Source organism: Corvus cornix, chromosome 1A, assembly GCF_000738735.6.
Source record: "Corvus cornix cornix isolate S_Up_H32 chromosome 1A, ASM73873v5, whole genome shotgun sequence".
In the NCBI taxonomy this organism is placed as follows: domain Eukaryota; kingdom Metazoa; phylum Chordata; class Aves; order Passeriformes; family Corvidae; genus Corvus; species Corvus cornix.
Window position 1 is genome coordinate 11,260,549 of NC_047057.1, and position 15,770 is coordinate 11,276,318.

Genomic DNA, 15,770 nt, shown 5'->3' on the forward strand with positions numbered 1-15,770 from the left:
CAACCCAAGCTTGCTCTTGATTTTCTCCTGCTCCCGTGGATCTTGCACTCTTGGCTGACAATGGATCAGAAGCTACACAGACCCTGCTATGGAGCTTTGCTTATATCAAGTGGATCAATACATATTTGAAGAGATTTATTTTAAAGTTTCCTTGAATGCATACCACAATGTTCATACAGTTAATTGTCTTTCATTTTGTATTTGTCTGTACAGGACTTTGATTATTTCACCGTTGATTTGGAGAAAGGAGCCAAAGGGTTTGGTTTTAGTATTCGAGGAGGAAGGGAGTACAAAATGGATTTGTATGTGTTGAGGTTAGCAGAAGATGGACCAGCAATAAGAAATGGAAGGATGAGGGTGAGTAAAATGCATTGTGACATTTTTTTTCGACATTTACAGATATGTCTAGTGATGGGGTCAAAGAGAAAGCTTTTTTTTCACTTCTGATCAGGTTTTAAAGAAAAAGTGCCAAATACCTCTTAAAAAATAAACTCATTCTGGAGGAGTTCAAGAAATTACTTGATACATATAGCAGATCTGTGTAGTTTCTTTGCAAATAAGTTTATTACTTCTTGTTGATAATAACTTTGCCTTATTAGAAATTCTTGTCATTATTATTTTCACTCTTATCTAAGCAACTTAAAAATCTCAGCCAAAGTTTGATGTTTCTTAGATAATAATAGCATAATTAACATTTGGGTTTCTAATCACGAAAGCAAAGTGATAACTATATGACATGTATTAGACAACTATGAAACCTAAGACCTCATCTGTATTATTTTATTAATTTAAGCAAGTTGCCTTTGTAGTGTTTGCTAAATTTCTTTATTGATCTTATTCAATCTTGTCTGTAGGGATCGTGATTAAAAAAAAAAAGCAAACACACACTCTATGTAGGAAAAATAACCTAATCAGAGGCATTTAATCTGTCCAGTTGTGATAAAGACAAGGTATAAACACAACCGGGCTTGCTGATACTTTGTAGAATTATGAGTACACAAAAAGGAGAAGGAAAGAACATAGGCAAGACTACCAAGAATCAACATAAAAAGTTAGTTTTGTATCTAATTAGAGCAGTCGTGTTAAATCTATATTTAACTTTAAAGATGGGCAATGAAAATTGTGGGCTGTACAGTGATAAGAGCAGATTCTAAAAATGTTGTGGTTCTTACACATATTCTGTTTCACAGTCTTAACAATCTGATCAAATTTGATGTCTTACTGAAAGAGCACTGTCTTTCTGTGTATAACTCAGGAATTTTGCTGTGCTTCAAATGACTCTTCACTTGGCCACTTTGTGGAATTACAAAATTCAGTCAGTCCTCAGTTGTATCATGAAGTGCAAGCCCCTGGCACTGGCAGCAGTGGCAGAAGTAGTCACTGTGTCAGGAAAGCCAGTGGGGCAGTCAGGCAGGCAACTGATAACTGAGAAATACTCCCACTGCATTTTTTGTGTGAAATATAGGTGATTTTGTGCTGCAGACAGACTTTAGGTTAAGAATATCTTCTCTGGTCTTTATTCTTTCCTTTACTGTAGCATTATCATTGTCAGTTGCTCTTAATGAGAAGCCATATGCAAGATGTACATTAGTAGCTATAATGTGATTAAAGATGGAAAAAAAGTTGTGCTTTTAATAAGCTCTGGAGTCACGTATTTGGAGACATATGGCTAAGAATACAGAAAAAAATAAAAGAAGAACACCTTTGAAGAGGATTAATTTCAAGTAAAAACCTGTATTAGGTAGAAAATGAACACTAAAATCTGTGCATCATTTAAACAAACTGGTACTAAGGAATGAAGTTAGACTATCCACTCTGTATTTAGCCAAAATATAGAAAGTATTTAACATGAATATGAGGGGATTTTTTCAGTTGCAGTAGGAAAAGTTCTGTTTTAATGAATACTGCTAGTACAGTTTCTAAAATAACTTGGTTTAAAGCTTTTTCACTGTAGTGGCCACAATATGTTATTATTCTGGCCAGATAGTTGTAATTGGGTTTTTTTCTCCCTTTTAAAAGCATCATTCTTTGGAACCAGTTCTACCATGAATCCTTGTCACTGAGTCTTCTCTTTTATTCTCCTGCTTAACAGACATTTTAACCTGACAAATGGGTTTGGAACATGAAAGATTCTTATATTCAGTGACCTGTGACTGATGTACAGCAGAAGCTCAAGAAACAGCTTCAAAACAAAAATAGAAAAAAACACATTGAAAGAAGTATATTACATAGGAAGATGGGGAAAGGAAGCAGAGTTCTGTATCCACATCTCCTTTCCTAAGCTTACATCAGCTGTTAACAATGCAGGTTCATTCACACTTCTTGGCTGGGAACACCAAGCTGCTTGTGGCATGTCTCCATCTCTCTGTTTCACAGGTGCATCTCTACAGCAAAACATGCAAAAATCAGGGCAGTGCTTCTTGCTTTAGCTACCATCATCATTAAAGACACGATTCTCTGATCGTAGGCTTTCAGCACTGGGGATAGCAAACCACGCTTTTGTGGTAGGATGTTATCTGAACACTTTCCAGCTAAGAGTCCTTCTCATGACCTATTTGTCTCCATTATTGTTTTGCTTCCTTTTCCTCCTCCATGAACAGCCTTCTTTAATTTAACTGAAGCTTTACAGAGAAACATTGAAGCAGATAACACAAGGTGCAGATCATGCTTATAAAAAGAAATACTGCACATAGCTCCATTGCTATTCCAACTGACGAAACCAAGAAAAGAAAAATAAAACCAGCTAAGTTGTTGCAAAAAATAGATCATATAACGAAACATGTTACCTGTAGAGCACTTAGGTGTAATAAGCAAACATATTCCACAAATAACATTTTGTGTTCAATCTATGCACAGCTAGCAAAAGACCTGATAGAGACTCATTCATATTGATATAAAGCTTTATTGATATAAATTTATTTTACAGAAATAAAATAATTACCTTAAACTAATAGAACTGAAGCTATATTAGTGGGTTTATAAAATTGTATAATTGAAGAAATGAAATCTCTAATTAAAAACAGCTCCAGGTAGGGAAGCCAAAGTCTGTATGTTTACTCTGTTAGTGGGCATTGAAAAACCACAGTGATGGGATGAGTCCCAACAGCTGTATTCCACCTGGACATGTGTTAAAAAATCTGGGAGTCTACCACCACAAATTCAAAAGATTCTAAGGTCTAAATACATGTAAAAGTGTTAGGCATTACAGATGCAGAGTTTATTAAAGTAAAAGCTGTGAATATAGGAAAACAGATGTAAATAAAGAACTGGAATAGAGCTATCTCTTGTAAAAGAGAAAAGAATAGATCCATAACTGAAGAAGGTAGGTACAGAAGGAGTACAATATGCCAATAATAGGAGCAAAGAGAAATTGAACAAGAAAGCAATGATGAAACAAGATGAAGAAAGTGACATCAAAATCAGGACATCCTCATGAAAATTTCAGATCGATCTTCAGGCTTTTATGAACTTCAGTGAGACTTGTGAGCAGACACAGAACAGACTCATAGAAAAAAACCAAGAATGATGATCTTCCACTGGTCCTGCCAAAACTGTCTGAATTTGTAGATATTGATGTAAGAGGGAAAAAAGTTTAATGAAGTTCATTACCACATCACCATTTCCAATCATAAGTTCTGGTCTCCCTTCCCACTGGGGATGGCATGCTAGGCATGTTGTGTTTTTTTTGGAAACAAATTCACCAAGGAGCAACCCAATTTAGGACTACAAGATCTAAAATAGTCTTTAATTGCACTTCATGACAGATGAAGCTTTCTACTTTGATTTTCTGCAGAATTCTTCTGGGAACTGGAAAGGTGGAAGAGCAGTGAGTTGATGTCATGCAGAGTTCATCAGTTTTCCCAGCATATTGCTCTTGTACTTGGGGATCCCTTTCTGCCAGCCTAGATAGACACTGCATTAAGTCTTGAGGTTCAACAAATTATTCCCTTAAAAGCAGTTTTAAAACATTCATGGTCTTGTTACACTCAGTCATGGCACCTTCACATGCACTGAGACTTTGATTTGAGCCCATAGACTCTGCAGAAAGCCCAGGCATATATCTTAGTTTAACTTGGATTCATCTATCACTAGACATGGGAAGGAAATGCCCATCAAAGGACCCAGAGGTTTACAGGAAACTGATTCTTCACATGCATCCTCTGCCCACATAGTTGTTAAACTATTCTCAACCAGTGTTGGAGACCCACAGCCGTAAGTGCAGCTTCACATGAAATCATATGCCAGGTCATACACCACAATTAACTGTGGCAAGATTTTACTGCAATTTATGGATAAGATATATGGTAGCTCCTCATAGGAGACTGCTGTAAGGGAGAACCTCATCACTACACTGGAATTACATACTGATAGTGTATTTTATATAGATATATAAAATGTATCTAATATATGTAAACACTGACTTCATTCTGACAGCTGAGCAGAGAGCAAGCTCCAACGGTGAATTCTGAAAAACCTATCTATGTCTGTGCTCCATGAGACAAGGACGTATTAAAATAACCATGAAAAAAGTTAAGAGAATTATTAGTGCCTTTGATACTTTTTCCCAGACTGGCAGAGGACTGAGCATATCATGATTCCATTTCTTAAGCAATCCTAACATCAGGGAAAAACATTGAAACTAGTTGGTGATGGCAATATTAAGAATAAAGCTGCAAGGCTCAGTCTCAGAGTAGGGTGAGAACATGGCTCACACACTGTCAGTGACAGTCATATTGAGTTGAATCTGTCACCAGAGACAAGGGACACAACACACACAATGCGGAGCACAGTCCCCACAGCCTTTGAAGATTCAGACATTGCTGGAAACAATTTTACAGGCCTATTTAGATAAGGCTCATGCTAACTTATATTTTATTTTTGCCTCATGTCGAGGACAATGATCATCAGAGCTCTGCTTGCAGATCTCTATCCCTTCCTATCTTAGAGGGAAGGGGTAAGTTCCTTACTGTTCTCAGGAGAATTGTTAAGCATGGTCGTAGTGTTTGCTAGACATGAGATATGATCAACAGATGTCTTATTGCCTTGAATGGTATCTCCAGCAGCCAACATGTTTATTGAAACCAGTGTCAAACAAAGAGCCTGTGGCTGAGGGCTGCAAAGGTACAGAATAACATGAAATTCTTGAAGAATGAGGGTGAAATGTGCTTTTTTATAGGCAATGTACATCTATGTCATTTTGTCGCTTTGTGAGTTACATCCTTTTTTCACATCTTCCACAAAAGCCATACATCTCATCTCTGACATCTCTCGTTTCATTGTCTTGTCAACTCATTTTTCTCAGCCCTCATGCACCATTTAGCCCTATCTCCAGCTTCCTCATATCTCCTTATACTACATTATTTTTCTCATTTTATTATAGATTTTTCTTATATTTTTGCAGGACAGACATCTGAAATCCAGGCACAGCAGAATTCCATATCTTTCATGCTCTGCAGTCCTGCTTTGACTCTTCAGTCTTTTTTCCTGTTTGTTGCTTTTCTCTGGCTTTCATCCCTCTTTTTGTTTGAGTTGTACACAGCGGGAGATAAAACCAGGCACAATGGACAGGAGGCTCCTACAGTGTCAATTATGAGCTTCTGCGTTGTTGCATAAGAGTCTGTGTGGCCTTGCTTGGTTGTTCCAGCTTGCCGAGTGACCAGCACAGTGATGCTCTCACCAGTCAGCAATCTATGCTGTGGTCAGGTTCATGGCATTCTGCAAACCAGCACAGTTTGTGTATTTAATAATTTCCCATAATAATAAAGCTCACACTAATCTTATGAAGGTTGTTCAGAAACCTTCATCCACCCACACCAAGAATTATCCCTAGCAGAAGGGGAGAGTTGGCTGTTCAAGAACCAGGGGCCAAAAAAGGCAGGCAGAAAGAGAGTCTGTCTCTTATTTGGAAGGAAACAGAACTAAAGTTTCAAATCAGGGAGGACATAAGTACTGCATTTAAAACTACTGTCAAAACCCATGTATGAGGATTCAACAACATTCAAAATTGACGTTTTCCCCTTTGTATGTGTCCTAAATCATATGTGCAAAAGAGTGACAGAGTGCCTATGAGACTTGTAATCTGGTATTAAATCCCTCTCTTGAGCCATAAGAGACATTATTTTAATTCCCCTTGGAAAAGTCTGGAGTCCAGGCTTCTGAACGGTAGAGTGGCATGTGATAGTTGGCTATTGCTAACTATGTCTCACAGAATAAATTCATTACCGTTAAGATGCTTCAGGCTTCTCAAAGGAGCAGGTGGTATGTAGGCATCTGGGCTCTGTAAATGCTGTATAACTGTGGAATTTAACAAGGTAACATGAACCTGTCTCCCTGAAGTATGACATTTCCAAACATCTCAAGTCAGGGCACCCCGAAATCAATTACGTTGTTCTGGGTTCGGTGGACTTCTGCAAAACAGAAATCTCTCTCTTGTTTTCATTGTTATTTTTTTCCATTTCACTTTTCATTATTGCTAATGTATTGCACACATTTAGCTTGGTGTTCATCTAGTCACTTAATCACTGTATCTCTTTTTTGCAGCCCTTGATTTCTAGGTTCTTAATAGATCAGTTGTCTGTTTCCACCAAATAAGGAATCATTCCCTTTCTGGGGCTTGGACGTAATACAGCTTCCATAGACGCTAAGTCCATATAAACATGCAAAATATCCTTATTCTTTTTAAAAATTATTTTTTAGTTGCTGTTGTCTTGCATCCCAGAGATAACAAAATCCAACAGAAATGGCTGGGATGCCATGTAATGTCTTGTGAGATTCCCACTGCACAACCAAATTTTGTACCAGAAACCACATGCAGTTCCTGCAATCTCACACAGAGGAACCTTCTAATCTTTGTGATTCTGGTCTCCATGCATTATTGTTGTGTTTCTTCTGTCCCTCCAGGACAAAGTCTTTACAGGGTTATCTCAGCTGTTTATAGCCCTGTTGCTAAAGGAATATGGAAAATGGGTAAATATGAAAAAGCACTGATCAACAGGACTGATTGTTTTCTGTCCGTGACCATCAAATCAAAGCTCAAAAGGAAGAATGTACAATTTCTTACTCTACAGTAAATGGAAACCCTTGAGAGCACTTGGCCATGCAGACCCCACAATCTGCACTGACTCTGCACTAGCATAGAGCCTCTCCAAGATTTCTTGTTAATGAAGAACAGAGCATCTATTCGGGATGCTCCATCAGTGATTAGCCCCACATTAAAGGATGATTTCCTACAGTCTGCAGTGGAAAACACCTAAGGTTGCAATCAGTAAGTACAGTTAGCAAGAAGTAGCTCAGCTCAGCTTGAGGGTGATTAGAGCAAAATGCGTTAAAAATAAGAGAGAAAGGGTTGTCACACAGTAAAGAGTAGGTGACAGATACAGACATTTCTTTATCCAATCAAGAAAGCTGCAGCAAGGGAATGCTTGATCTTTAATTTCTGCTATAGCAAACTTTGGAATCCTATTTTGTATTGAAAAGAAAGCACAAGACTGACATACTGCTCAATGACTCATTAAAATCCCCAGGTTCTCCAGGTCCTAAAAAACAGTGAAGTCTTATGTTCAGAATATTGGAGGAAAGTGGATATTACTGTTGGAAAGCCTCTTGCAAGTTTCCTCTAGTCACAGCAAACACAAAGGTAGAAGGAGCAGTGATAGGTCCTAAGAGCTAAAAAAGGTCTTCTCCACATGGTGTGCTAGGCACAGTAAGGATTCAGCTGCTGAACTCTTGATGTGAGTGAGGGCTTGAGAAGGCTGTCAGAAACCACACTGAAAAGTCACTAATATTTGGAATTATCCCACACATCAGGGGCAGAAGTACATTCCAGGAGCATACAGTGCTCCACCAGCAGCAGCTTGACTTAGGTCTTGTGCACCCATCTGGAAGACAAATGCCCATGGAGTGATTCATGCCAGTCAAGTAGCCCATCTTTTCTACTAAGCATCACTTACTCTTAAAACCTGCAGCATACCTGGCTTTCTTTATGCAGTAATATAAATCGTACCTTCATGATAAGCATTCAGTGAATGTCAACATTGTCATTACAATGGAACAAAAAGACAAAGATATTCTTAGTCCCATCCATTTATTCTGTGATTTGTGATCCATCTGAACAGCACAGGAAGATGTTAGCTATACTTTCCCACCGAATTGCATGTCCCTTTGGGGTAATCTAATTCACACTCCAATTCCCTACTACATACATCACTGTCCAACCTCACTTGTAGTAAGACTAGGTGTGATTGATCTGAACTCAGAGAATTCAACTGGGATACTCAAGAGTATGAGCTGGATGCCAGCCTGTGGCAAGAGGAGCTCAGTGCTGGGTTAGTGTAATTGGCAGAACTCATGGAAGAATATATTGACATGCAGGCATAAAGCTGATCAACATTCTACTGTCTGCACAACAAAGAAATGCAAACTAAGGCCCTCGGGGATCCTGAATATATTTTGACAGTAAAAAAGCTTAATAAATCGAGAGCGAATTAACTGTAGGTGAACTATTATTCAGCAGATCTCCAAAAATTTGTGTGTGTTTTTTAGAACTTGTTTGCAGAAAGGTAAGGAGAGGTATTCCTCTCACACACTTAATTAACAAAGTATTGCAAAATGTATTCAGGTTGGCACATTCAAAGCATCCTTTATGCCTAGTAGCAAAATCTTTCAAGCCAGCTGTGAAAAAAAAACAAGTTAATAATCTTGATAAAAATAGTTTAGTATTAAATTTTAAGACTAAAATACTTAGTTGGCAGGCAAGCATGGTATTTAAATCTGGGGTTTATAGCATATTTATGAAGGTTTTCAAGTCTAAAAAATTAATTAACCCTAACTTAAAAATTAAGAGTGTTAGAAAAAAAATGAGCACACCACATGATGCTGCTCTGTTAACTAAAACATGTTGTCCAGCAACAGGAGTGACACAGGCATCGACTTCTCTTCTGTGTTTTCCCAAACCACGTCAAGTTGAAATTGGGAGAGGTCATCTCTGACAGTAAAAGGATAAAGATATGAGGCCCATTCCTATGGCCCACCAGCCTAGTATCCTCACTCCAAGGACAAGTAAAAGATGCTTAGAAAAGGAATGTAGGACAAGAATGAAATGATTCTTCACTGCGTATAACATCCAACACCCTGGCAGCCAGAAGTTTATAGATTTTTCTATGTTAGAACTCAGTATTAGGACTATTTTTTAGCCATTTATTTGAATGTACTCATGCTTTTGACATTCCAGATACCCTATGCCAGTGGATTCCAAGTTTAAATGCTTGCATTGTTTGAAAAAAAAACCTTTTTTTTTTTTGTAGTTACAATATAATAACCTTACTTCATCATTCTCCATATCATTCTTTATTCTACTGACCTATATCATATCCATCTTTTTCCCACGGAACCTTACCAGTCTATTTCATCTTGCATCAAAAGGGAGCTGTTCTTTACCCCGACCAGCCTCATTGGCCTCTTCCAAACCATTTCTTAATGTATCACATTCATTTGGATGTGGAAGCACCAGAACAATCCACAGTTTTCAGGATATTGGTGTTCCTAAATGACACAGCCGTGGCTTCTCCTCTGCTCTTCACTCTGCCTCTAGCAGTTGGTATTCTGTTTGGCTTTTTGGCTGTGCTGACATTTTCAGCTTAGTGAGCTAAGCACAAGGACTGTAGGATCTGTCTCTTCAGGGGTGATGGCTGACTTAGAGTGATGGTGTAGGCAGTTTTCCACATGTACTATACTTGGTGCTTAGCACTCAGCACCACTGGACTTCAAATGCTGCTTCAGCACACCGAATTGTGCCATCTCTTTTTAGAGCTTTTAACTTTAGATTTGATTATACTGCATGGTAATGTGTCGTCTGCAAATCCTATCACCTCTTCCCCACACCATTTACAAGTATGCTGAACAGAATAATCACTGTGGTAAAGTCTTTTGATAGTGAAAATTGACCACTTATTTAAAGCATTTTTTTCCTAGAATTTAATCTCCTGCCTAGAAGACCCTATTCTTTTTCATCCCACACCAGAGCCTCTATTGAAGACTTTACTATTAAAAGCTTTCGGAAAATGTCAGTATACTAACCAGATCTCATTTATATATATAGTCATTGAGAGCTGCAGTGACCTGCAATAGATATGTGAGGAATGGCTTCCCTCTACAATAGCCACACTGACCCTTTCCTACTGTATCATCATTATCCATGTGCCAGCTAAGCCTCACCATCCTTATTGCTTCCTTCCATCTGCTCAATTGAACATGAGACTCGCTTGGTTACTTTCCAAGACCATTCTTAAAGACTGGTGTCACACTTGCCACTTCCCATTCCTTTGAAATTCAGCAATTTACTGATTTAAGCAGTAGATTATGTCCTACAGCTACTAGTTGAAGCAGCTTCATATCCAAATTCCTTTAGAACTGAGGATAAAAGTAATCTACTTCTGGTGGTTTCTCACTATCCATTTCATCAGTCTGTTATAAAATCTTTGCCACTGACCCTGCTGTTGGAGTCAGTTCCTCACTCAACCCTGCAGTGAGCAGACCCTCTGCAGGAGTTTTGCTGCCCTCCTCTTCAGTGAACATTGATGCAAAGAATTAATCTGTTTTCTGCAGTCTTTTCTACCTTGTGCCCAAATTATCTTTTGAGATCTGACAGGCTCTGTTCCTCTGGTATGCTTGAAAATACCTTCCTAGATCTGACATTTCAGCATTTTTCCTCCTCAAAATTTTTTTGTGGTTTTATCTTTATCTTGTAAAGGTTTATGTTCTTTTCTCTTTTGCTGCATGGATGCAACTTTGGATGACACAATCTCCATGCCCAGGTTTCTATGTAGGATCTATAAAAGCAGCTTGTCAGAACTTGAATTTGCTTTTGCCTGATGGGAACTGCCTGATCAAGAAGACACCAGAAAATTTTCTTCTTCCTTTCTCATAGTCTCTATTGGTTCCCATCCCTGATTGTAAAGGTGAAGTACATGTTATTAATATTACATTATGCCACACTGAGTTATCCCACCTCTGTTTTAAAAAAGTAATAATATATCAAATCCAGGAGGACAATGCTTTTTCATTTTATCTTTGACAGATTTATTTCACATATACATGGATTATTTTGCAGCAATGTTGTGAAAGGCATCAAGTGTACTGTAGTACCAGAAGTCCACTTTGCTGTCTTGTCATAACTGCATGACCCATAACTGCAAACTCCATTTTTCCCTCTTACACTCCCCATTCTCTGCAGACAATCAGGCATGCACATTTTCCTCTTCCCAAGCTCTCTTTCTCAAATAGCACTACTCTTTCTCTCAGGAAAGGGTAAAAAAGTGAAAAGAAACAAGCTAGAGCTCCTGCTGAGGAGTGGTGTGAAGGCCTTTTCTTGCTCTGCACCATGTCCCATGGCCACTCTTTTCCCCTTCTTTTGGGCAGGAGTCAAGACTGTGTCTCTGTGGGAACAAAGGGCCTGGCATTTCCAGGGATAAGAAGCCACAGCTGCTTAAATAGCTGGCTGGCCACAGAAAAAGAGACTTTTTCACTCTGAACCTTTATGGGCAGTTGGTTCAAAAGCAGCATGGGACATGTAATTGTAATTTCCCCAAAGACAAATACCTTGTCTCCTGCTGAGACATCTGAGCGCACGTACCTAAAATGCACTGGAGGGAGTCCAAGATGACCAAAACCCCACAGCTTTGCTCAGGCTACATATTACCCCTGGGATTTCCAGGCAGTACAGATTCTCTGCTGTGAGGAAATTTGCACAGCAGATACCCAGCCTGTGCCTAACTCCAGGCAATGATACTAGGGCTTGACAGTACTTGGAAATTCACCAAAATAGATACTCTGGAATTGCCATTTGGTCTCCAAGTACAGACAATTTTTCAGCTATTTGGACCAATTGACACTAACAACAGCAACAAATAACATGTAAAAAGTGTTTCAGTTATAAAAATAGAATGCCCATATAAAAATAATTAAGTGTGATTAGTCTCTTTCCTGAGGCTTAATTATAAAATGCATTAATAAAATGACAGATAGAAATGCCCTCCACACAAATCATTTGAGGCTGCTTTTATCATTAGATTTAACATAGAATGAAAATGTGCATACACAATTAATTTAATTTCATGCAACTGGGAACCATACACCTGCTTAGAGACTGTTCCTTACGTGCCAATGGAGGCAAACATACACAACGCTCACATCAGTAGTTTAAAAGCACACTCAAGCAAGGAAAAGTCTCTTTACTACATTAAAGCTGTACATGTTTCCCTTCTGGTTCACCCTGTTTCTGAAACTCTGTTTGCATGTATGGTCAGCTTTTTTTAACAAGACCAGTAATAATTGCTATAAAATATGGCCAGAACAAAGGCTCTGCAGATGAACCCACGTGTACTAGAGGCACTTTATTCTAATGATTTGGAGAAGCTTTACAATTTTCTTTCTAATTAACCTATCAATAGTGATGTCACTTAAACATTCCTTAGGAATATTATCTTCTCATTATAGCTAGAAACATGTTGCCCAATTTTATAGCTCAGTTGTTCTTACACATGGATGGAGCATTTGAATTAACTTGAACTGAAACAGATTTTTTAAAGAAACATTTTCCATACACACAAACTACTTTCATAATTACATTCAAATAATTAATATTCAAATTTCAAAACATTAAGGGGGTGAAGCATTCAGTGTTTACTTTGTGCTTGCCCATTGTAAGAATATAATAGAGGAGCGTTCTGCTTACCAAGTGGCATTGGGTCAGGAGAAGAACCAGTGGGTTTGGGTAGGCATATATCCCAAGCAGCATGGAAATTCAGCAATGGTCATATTCTTTAGGAAGAAAGAAACACAACACAAAATCAGCATGTATAAAATTTCCAGATTCATAGATGCAAAGAGCATGTTTCTTCAGAATAAATACAGCTCAGGCAGCAGCCAGGCAAGCTTCCCAGGCCAACACGCATAAGCTGCTGAGAACATCTGGAGGACATAGCAGTAGATCACTCCTGCTTTGTAGTCTTTGCTGAAGACTGCCAGGAATGTTACACCAGAGTAACATGCCAGCCTGGGGAGTGTCCCAAATTGCAGGGCTTCCCTGTTGGGGCTGGGAAAGGGTCCATCCATCTGGTTCACATGACTGGCCACCCAACAGCCGCCAGCCTTGCCAAGGGCTCATCGCAGCTCTGTGCATGGATCCCATGCTGTGACACCTTCGAATTAAAGTTTATTATTTACATTTATTAAAGAATGTGAATGTAGTCCGTGTCTTTGTGGGGTTGAAGTATTACATCTAAATGGCTGTGCTCTCAAATTCTTTCCCTGCTGCTTGAGGGTTTAAATCATGGTATTTAGCATGCATGTGTCCTTTCAGGGTGTCATGCAAACACTTCACATGAATGGCATGGGAGCTGAAGGTATTATCATAGGGAAGGCCCACTCTCCAGATTTAGGGAATTGTTTTTTCTGTTAATTTCTTAACAGAAGTGAAATCAAAAGTTGTAACATGACCAAGGACCTAAATTCCACGCAAAACAATAACGTTGCTACACTGAAGTTTATCTTTTAAAGTATTCTGATGTTTCATCTGAAAAGCTACATATGTTCACAGAAGGCATCTTGCTGAAATGCCTATTAAAAATAGCTGTCTGATATTGAAATGTGTGACTTTCCACAAAAGAAAATAATGCCACAGGGTTATACCCACTAAAATATTTAGACACTCAAAGCTTGATGCTGCAACACCAGCTTGGTGGTTGGTGACCCACTAGATGAAGAGGGAAGATTAAAAGTGACAGAATTATATCCAAACAGTCTGCAAAGAAATTTAAAAAGGAACAAGGAAAGGTAACATAAATATATTTAAAGAAACATGAAGAACTGGGAAAAAAGAGGTCCACTGCCTGATGAGAATGTGGAGATGGCTGAAATATTCAGTGGGGGTTTTTTGTATCAGTCTCCATTGAAATGTTCAGAAAAAACATAAACAAAGAAAAATTAGTATAAATCAGAATAAGGAGAGAACTGCTTAAAGCATACTTAGATTCAAGTTTGCAGAACTTGCTGATGTTCATGTATGCTCAATGACTAAGGGAAATAAATTTATAGACTATTAGTAATTATGTCCAAGAATTCATGGAGGACAAGAAAGTAAGAAGTAGACTAGAGAAAGCAAAACATATCCCCTATTTTTGAAGTCAAATAAAGAAAATTTCCTTTAACTTTTGTACTCAGAAATAATCTGTGACAAGTTATCAAAAAGTTGAGAAAGTTCACTGACATACGAATTGTGGAAAGCAAATCTTGTCACACCAGTCTAATTTTCCTTTCTTATGTCTGATATTCATTCTTATTTCTAAGTGGAAAAAGGGGGAGGAGAATGCACAATCTTCTTTTCACCTTTCAACACTACCATCTGTGAAATTCACATAAAAAGGATGAGGAAAAAGGCTCTAGGTAGAATCTCTTTTAAAGTGGTTACTGACAATAATTCCTCTCAAAGGCTGCTCTGAACAGTTTGCTCCTTGATAGTAATTACAAGCGTGGTTCTGAGGGGTCTGGGATGAAACCAACTCAGTTCAATATTCCATTAATAATTGGACACCTACTGATAAATAGTAAAACAAAATTTACTGATGCCAGTGTGTCACTATTCATAGGGAGTTTAAGAAGACTTTGAGAAACAGGCTATTTCAAAATAAAAATTTCATGCTAAAGCAGTCAATCTGATAAAATTCGCCAAGGTGCATTGTGCTCAGTTTAGGGCAGAGAAATCAGATGCATAATGTAAAATAGGAGATAACTGCTGGGGAGTATCTGAGAATCCAAACTGACTATGAGTTGCAAATCTGGTGTGTTAAAAAAAGGCAAAGGATTTGTTCTGGGAACATTATTAGTAAGTGTGGAAAGATGTTACCATTTTGATCTGTTCTACCTACCCCCCATCTTCAAAAGATCTCCAGTTTGGAGACTGTAAATAGGCATGGAAGGATCCAGAAGAGAAGTACAGAGCAATTCTGTGTTGTATAAACTGCAGGAGTCAACTTTTGATCCTAAAAAGAGAAATGAGGATCCCATGTACCAGACACTGATTTTATGCTTGCAGTTACCTCTGACCTCATCTTGGTGCATCTTCAATATGTGGGTATATCTGAGATCCTCTTAAAAAATCACTGGATTTAGAAAAGACAGAAATAGCTCCACAAATCTAAAAATTTATTCCACAATAGCAAAGTTGAGGGAGAAAGCACATATGAATGCCTGGACAAAGAGGAAATATACAGCAGGGTTTCCTCCCATATCAGCCATAAGAAAATCTACAATATGAAGGAAAAGGAAGGGGAGGTTAACAAGGTTTAACTGCAAAAAAAAACCCCAAGAATTGTACATTGTTGACACATGGGGAACCACTCCTCAGCCTTTTCTCTTTTGTATGAATTTTCAGATATGAGTGTAAAGTCTAATCGAAGCTTTTCTCGAGGTTAAGAGTGTTGACAACTCTTCCTTGTCTTCTCCTGTAATCAGAGCTGGGCTTGTGCTGCAAAGGCAGTATAATTCAGCTGTACATCAGTCAGCCACAAGACACAAAAGCAAGGAACACAATTAACCCACTGCTCCTGCAACTATTCATTATACCTCTGGTCTCACCCTTTCTGATGTAGATTTCAGAGCACCTAATTTTTGCAAACATGTTTCTCTCCCCTCCAGTCACATAACCAAGGTGCTGGCCCTTTTTTTGCAGCTTTCCCAAGTTATTTGCACATAATATTTTATAAGAAAAGGAAATA

At 38.3% G+C, this 15,770-nt stretch overlaps 1 protein-coding gene across 11 annotated transcripts in view; it reads left to right on the forward strand.

Moving 5' to 3' along the window:
* Nucleotides 1–15,770, forward strand: part of MAGI2 (membrane associated guanylate kinase, WW and PDZ domain containing 2) — a 717,920-nt gene that overhangs the window by 675,752 nt on the left and 26,398 nt on the right. For all 11 annotated transcript variants that reach the window (XM_039570838.1, XM_039570837.1, XM_039570839.1 and 8 more), the window contains one exon: nt 214–357. In XM_039570838.1, coding sequence (XP_039426772.1) covers nt 214–357 — 144 coding nt within the window. The remainder of the gene's footprint in view (nt 1–213; nt 358–15,770) is intronic.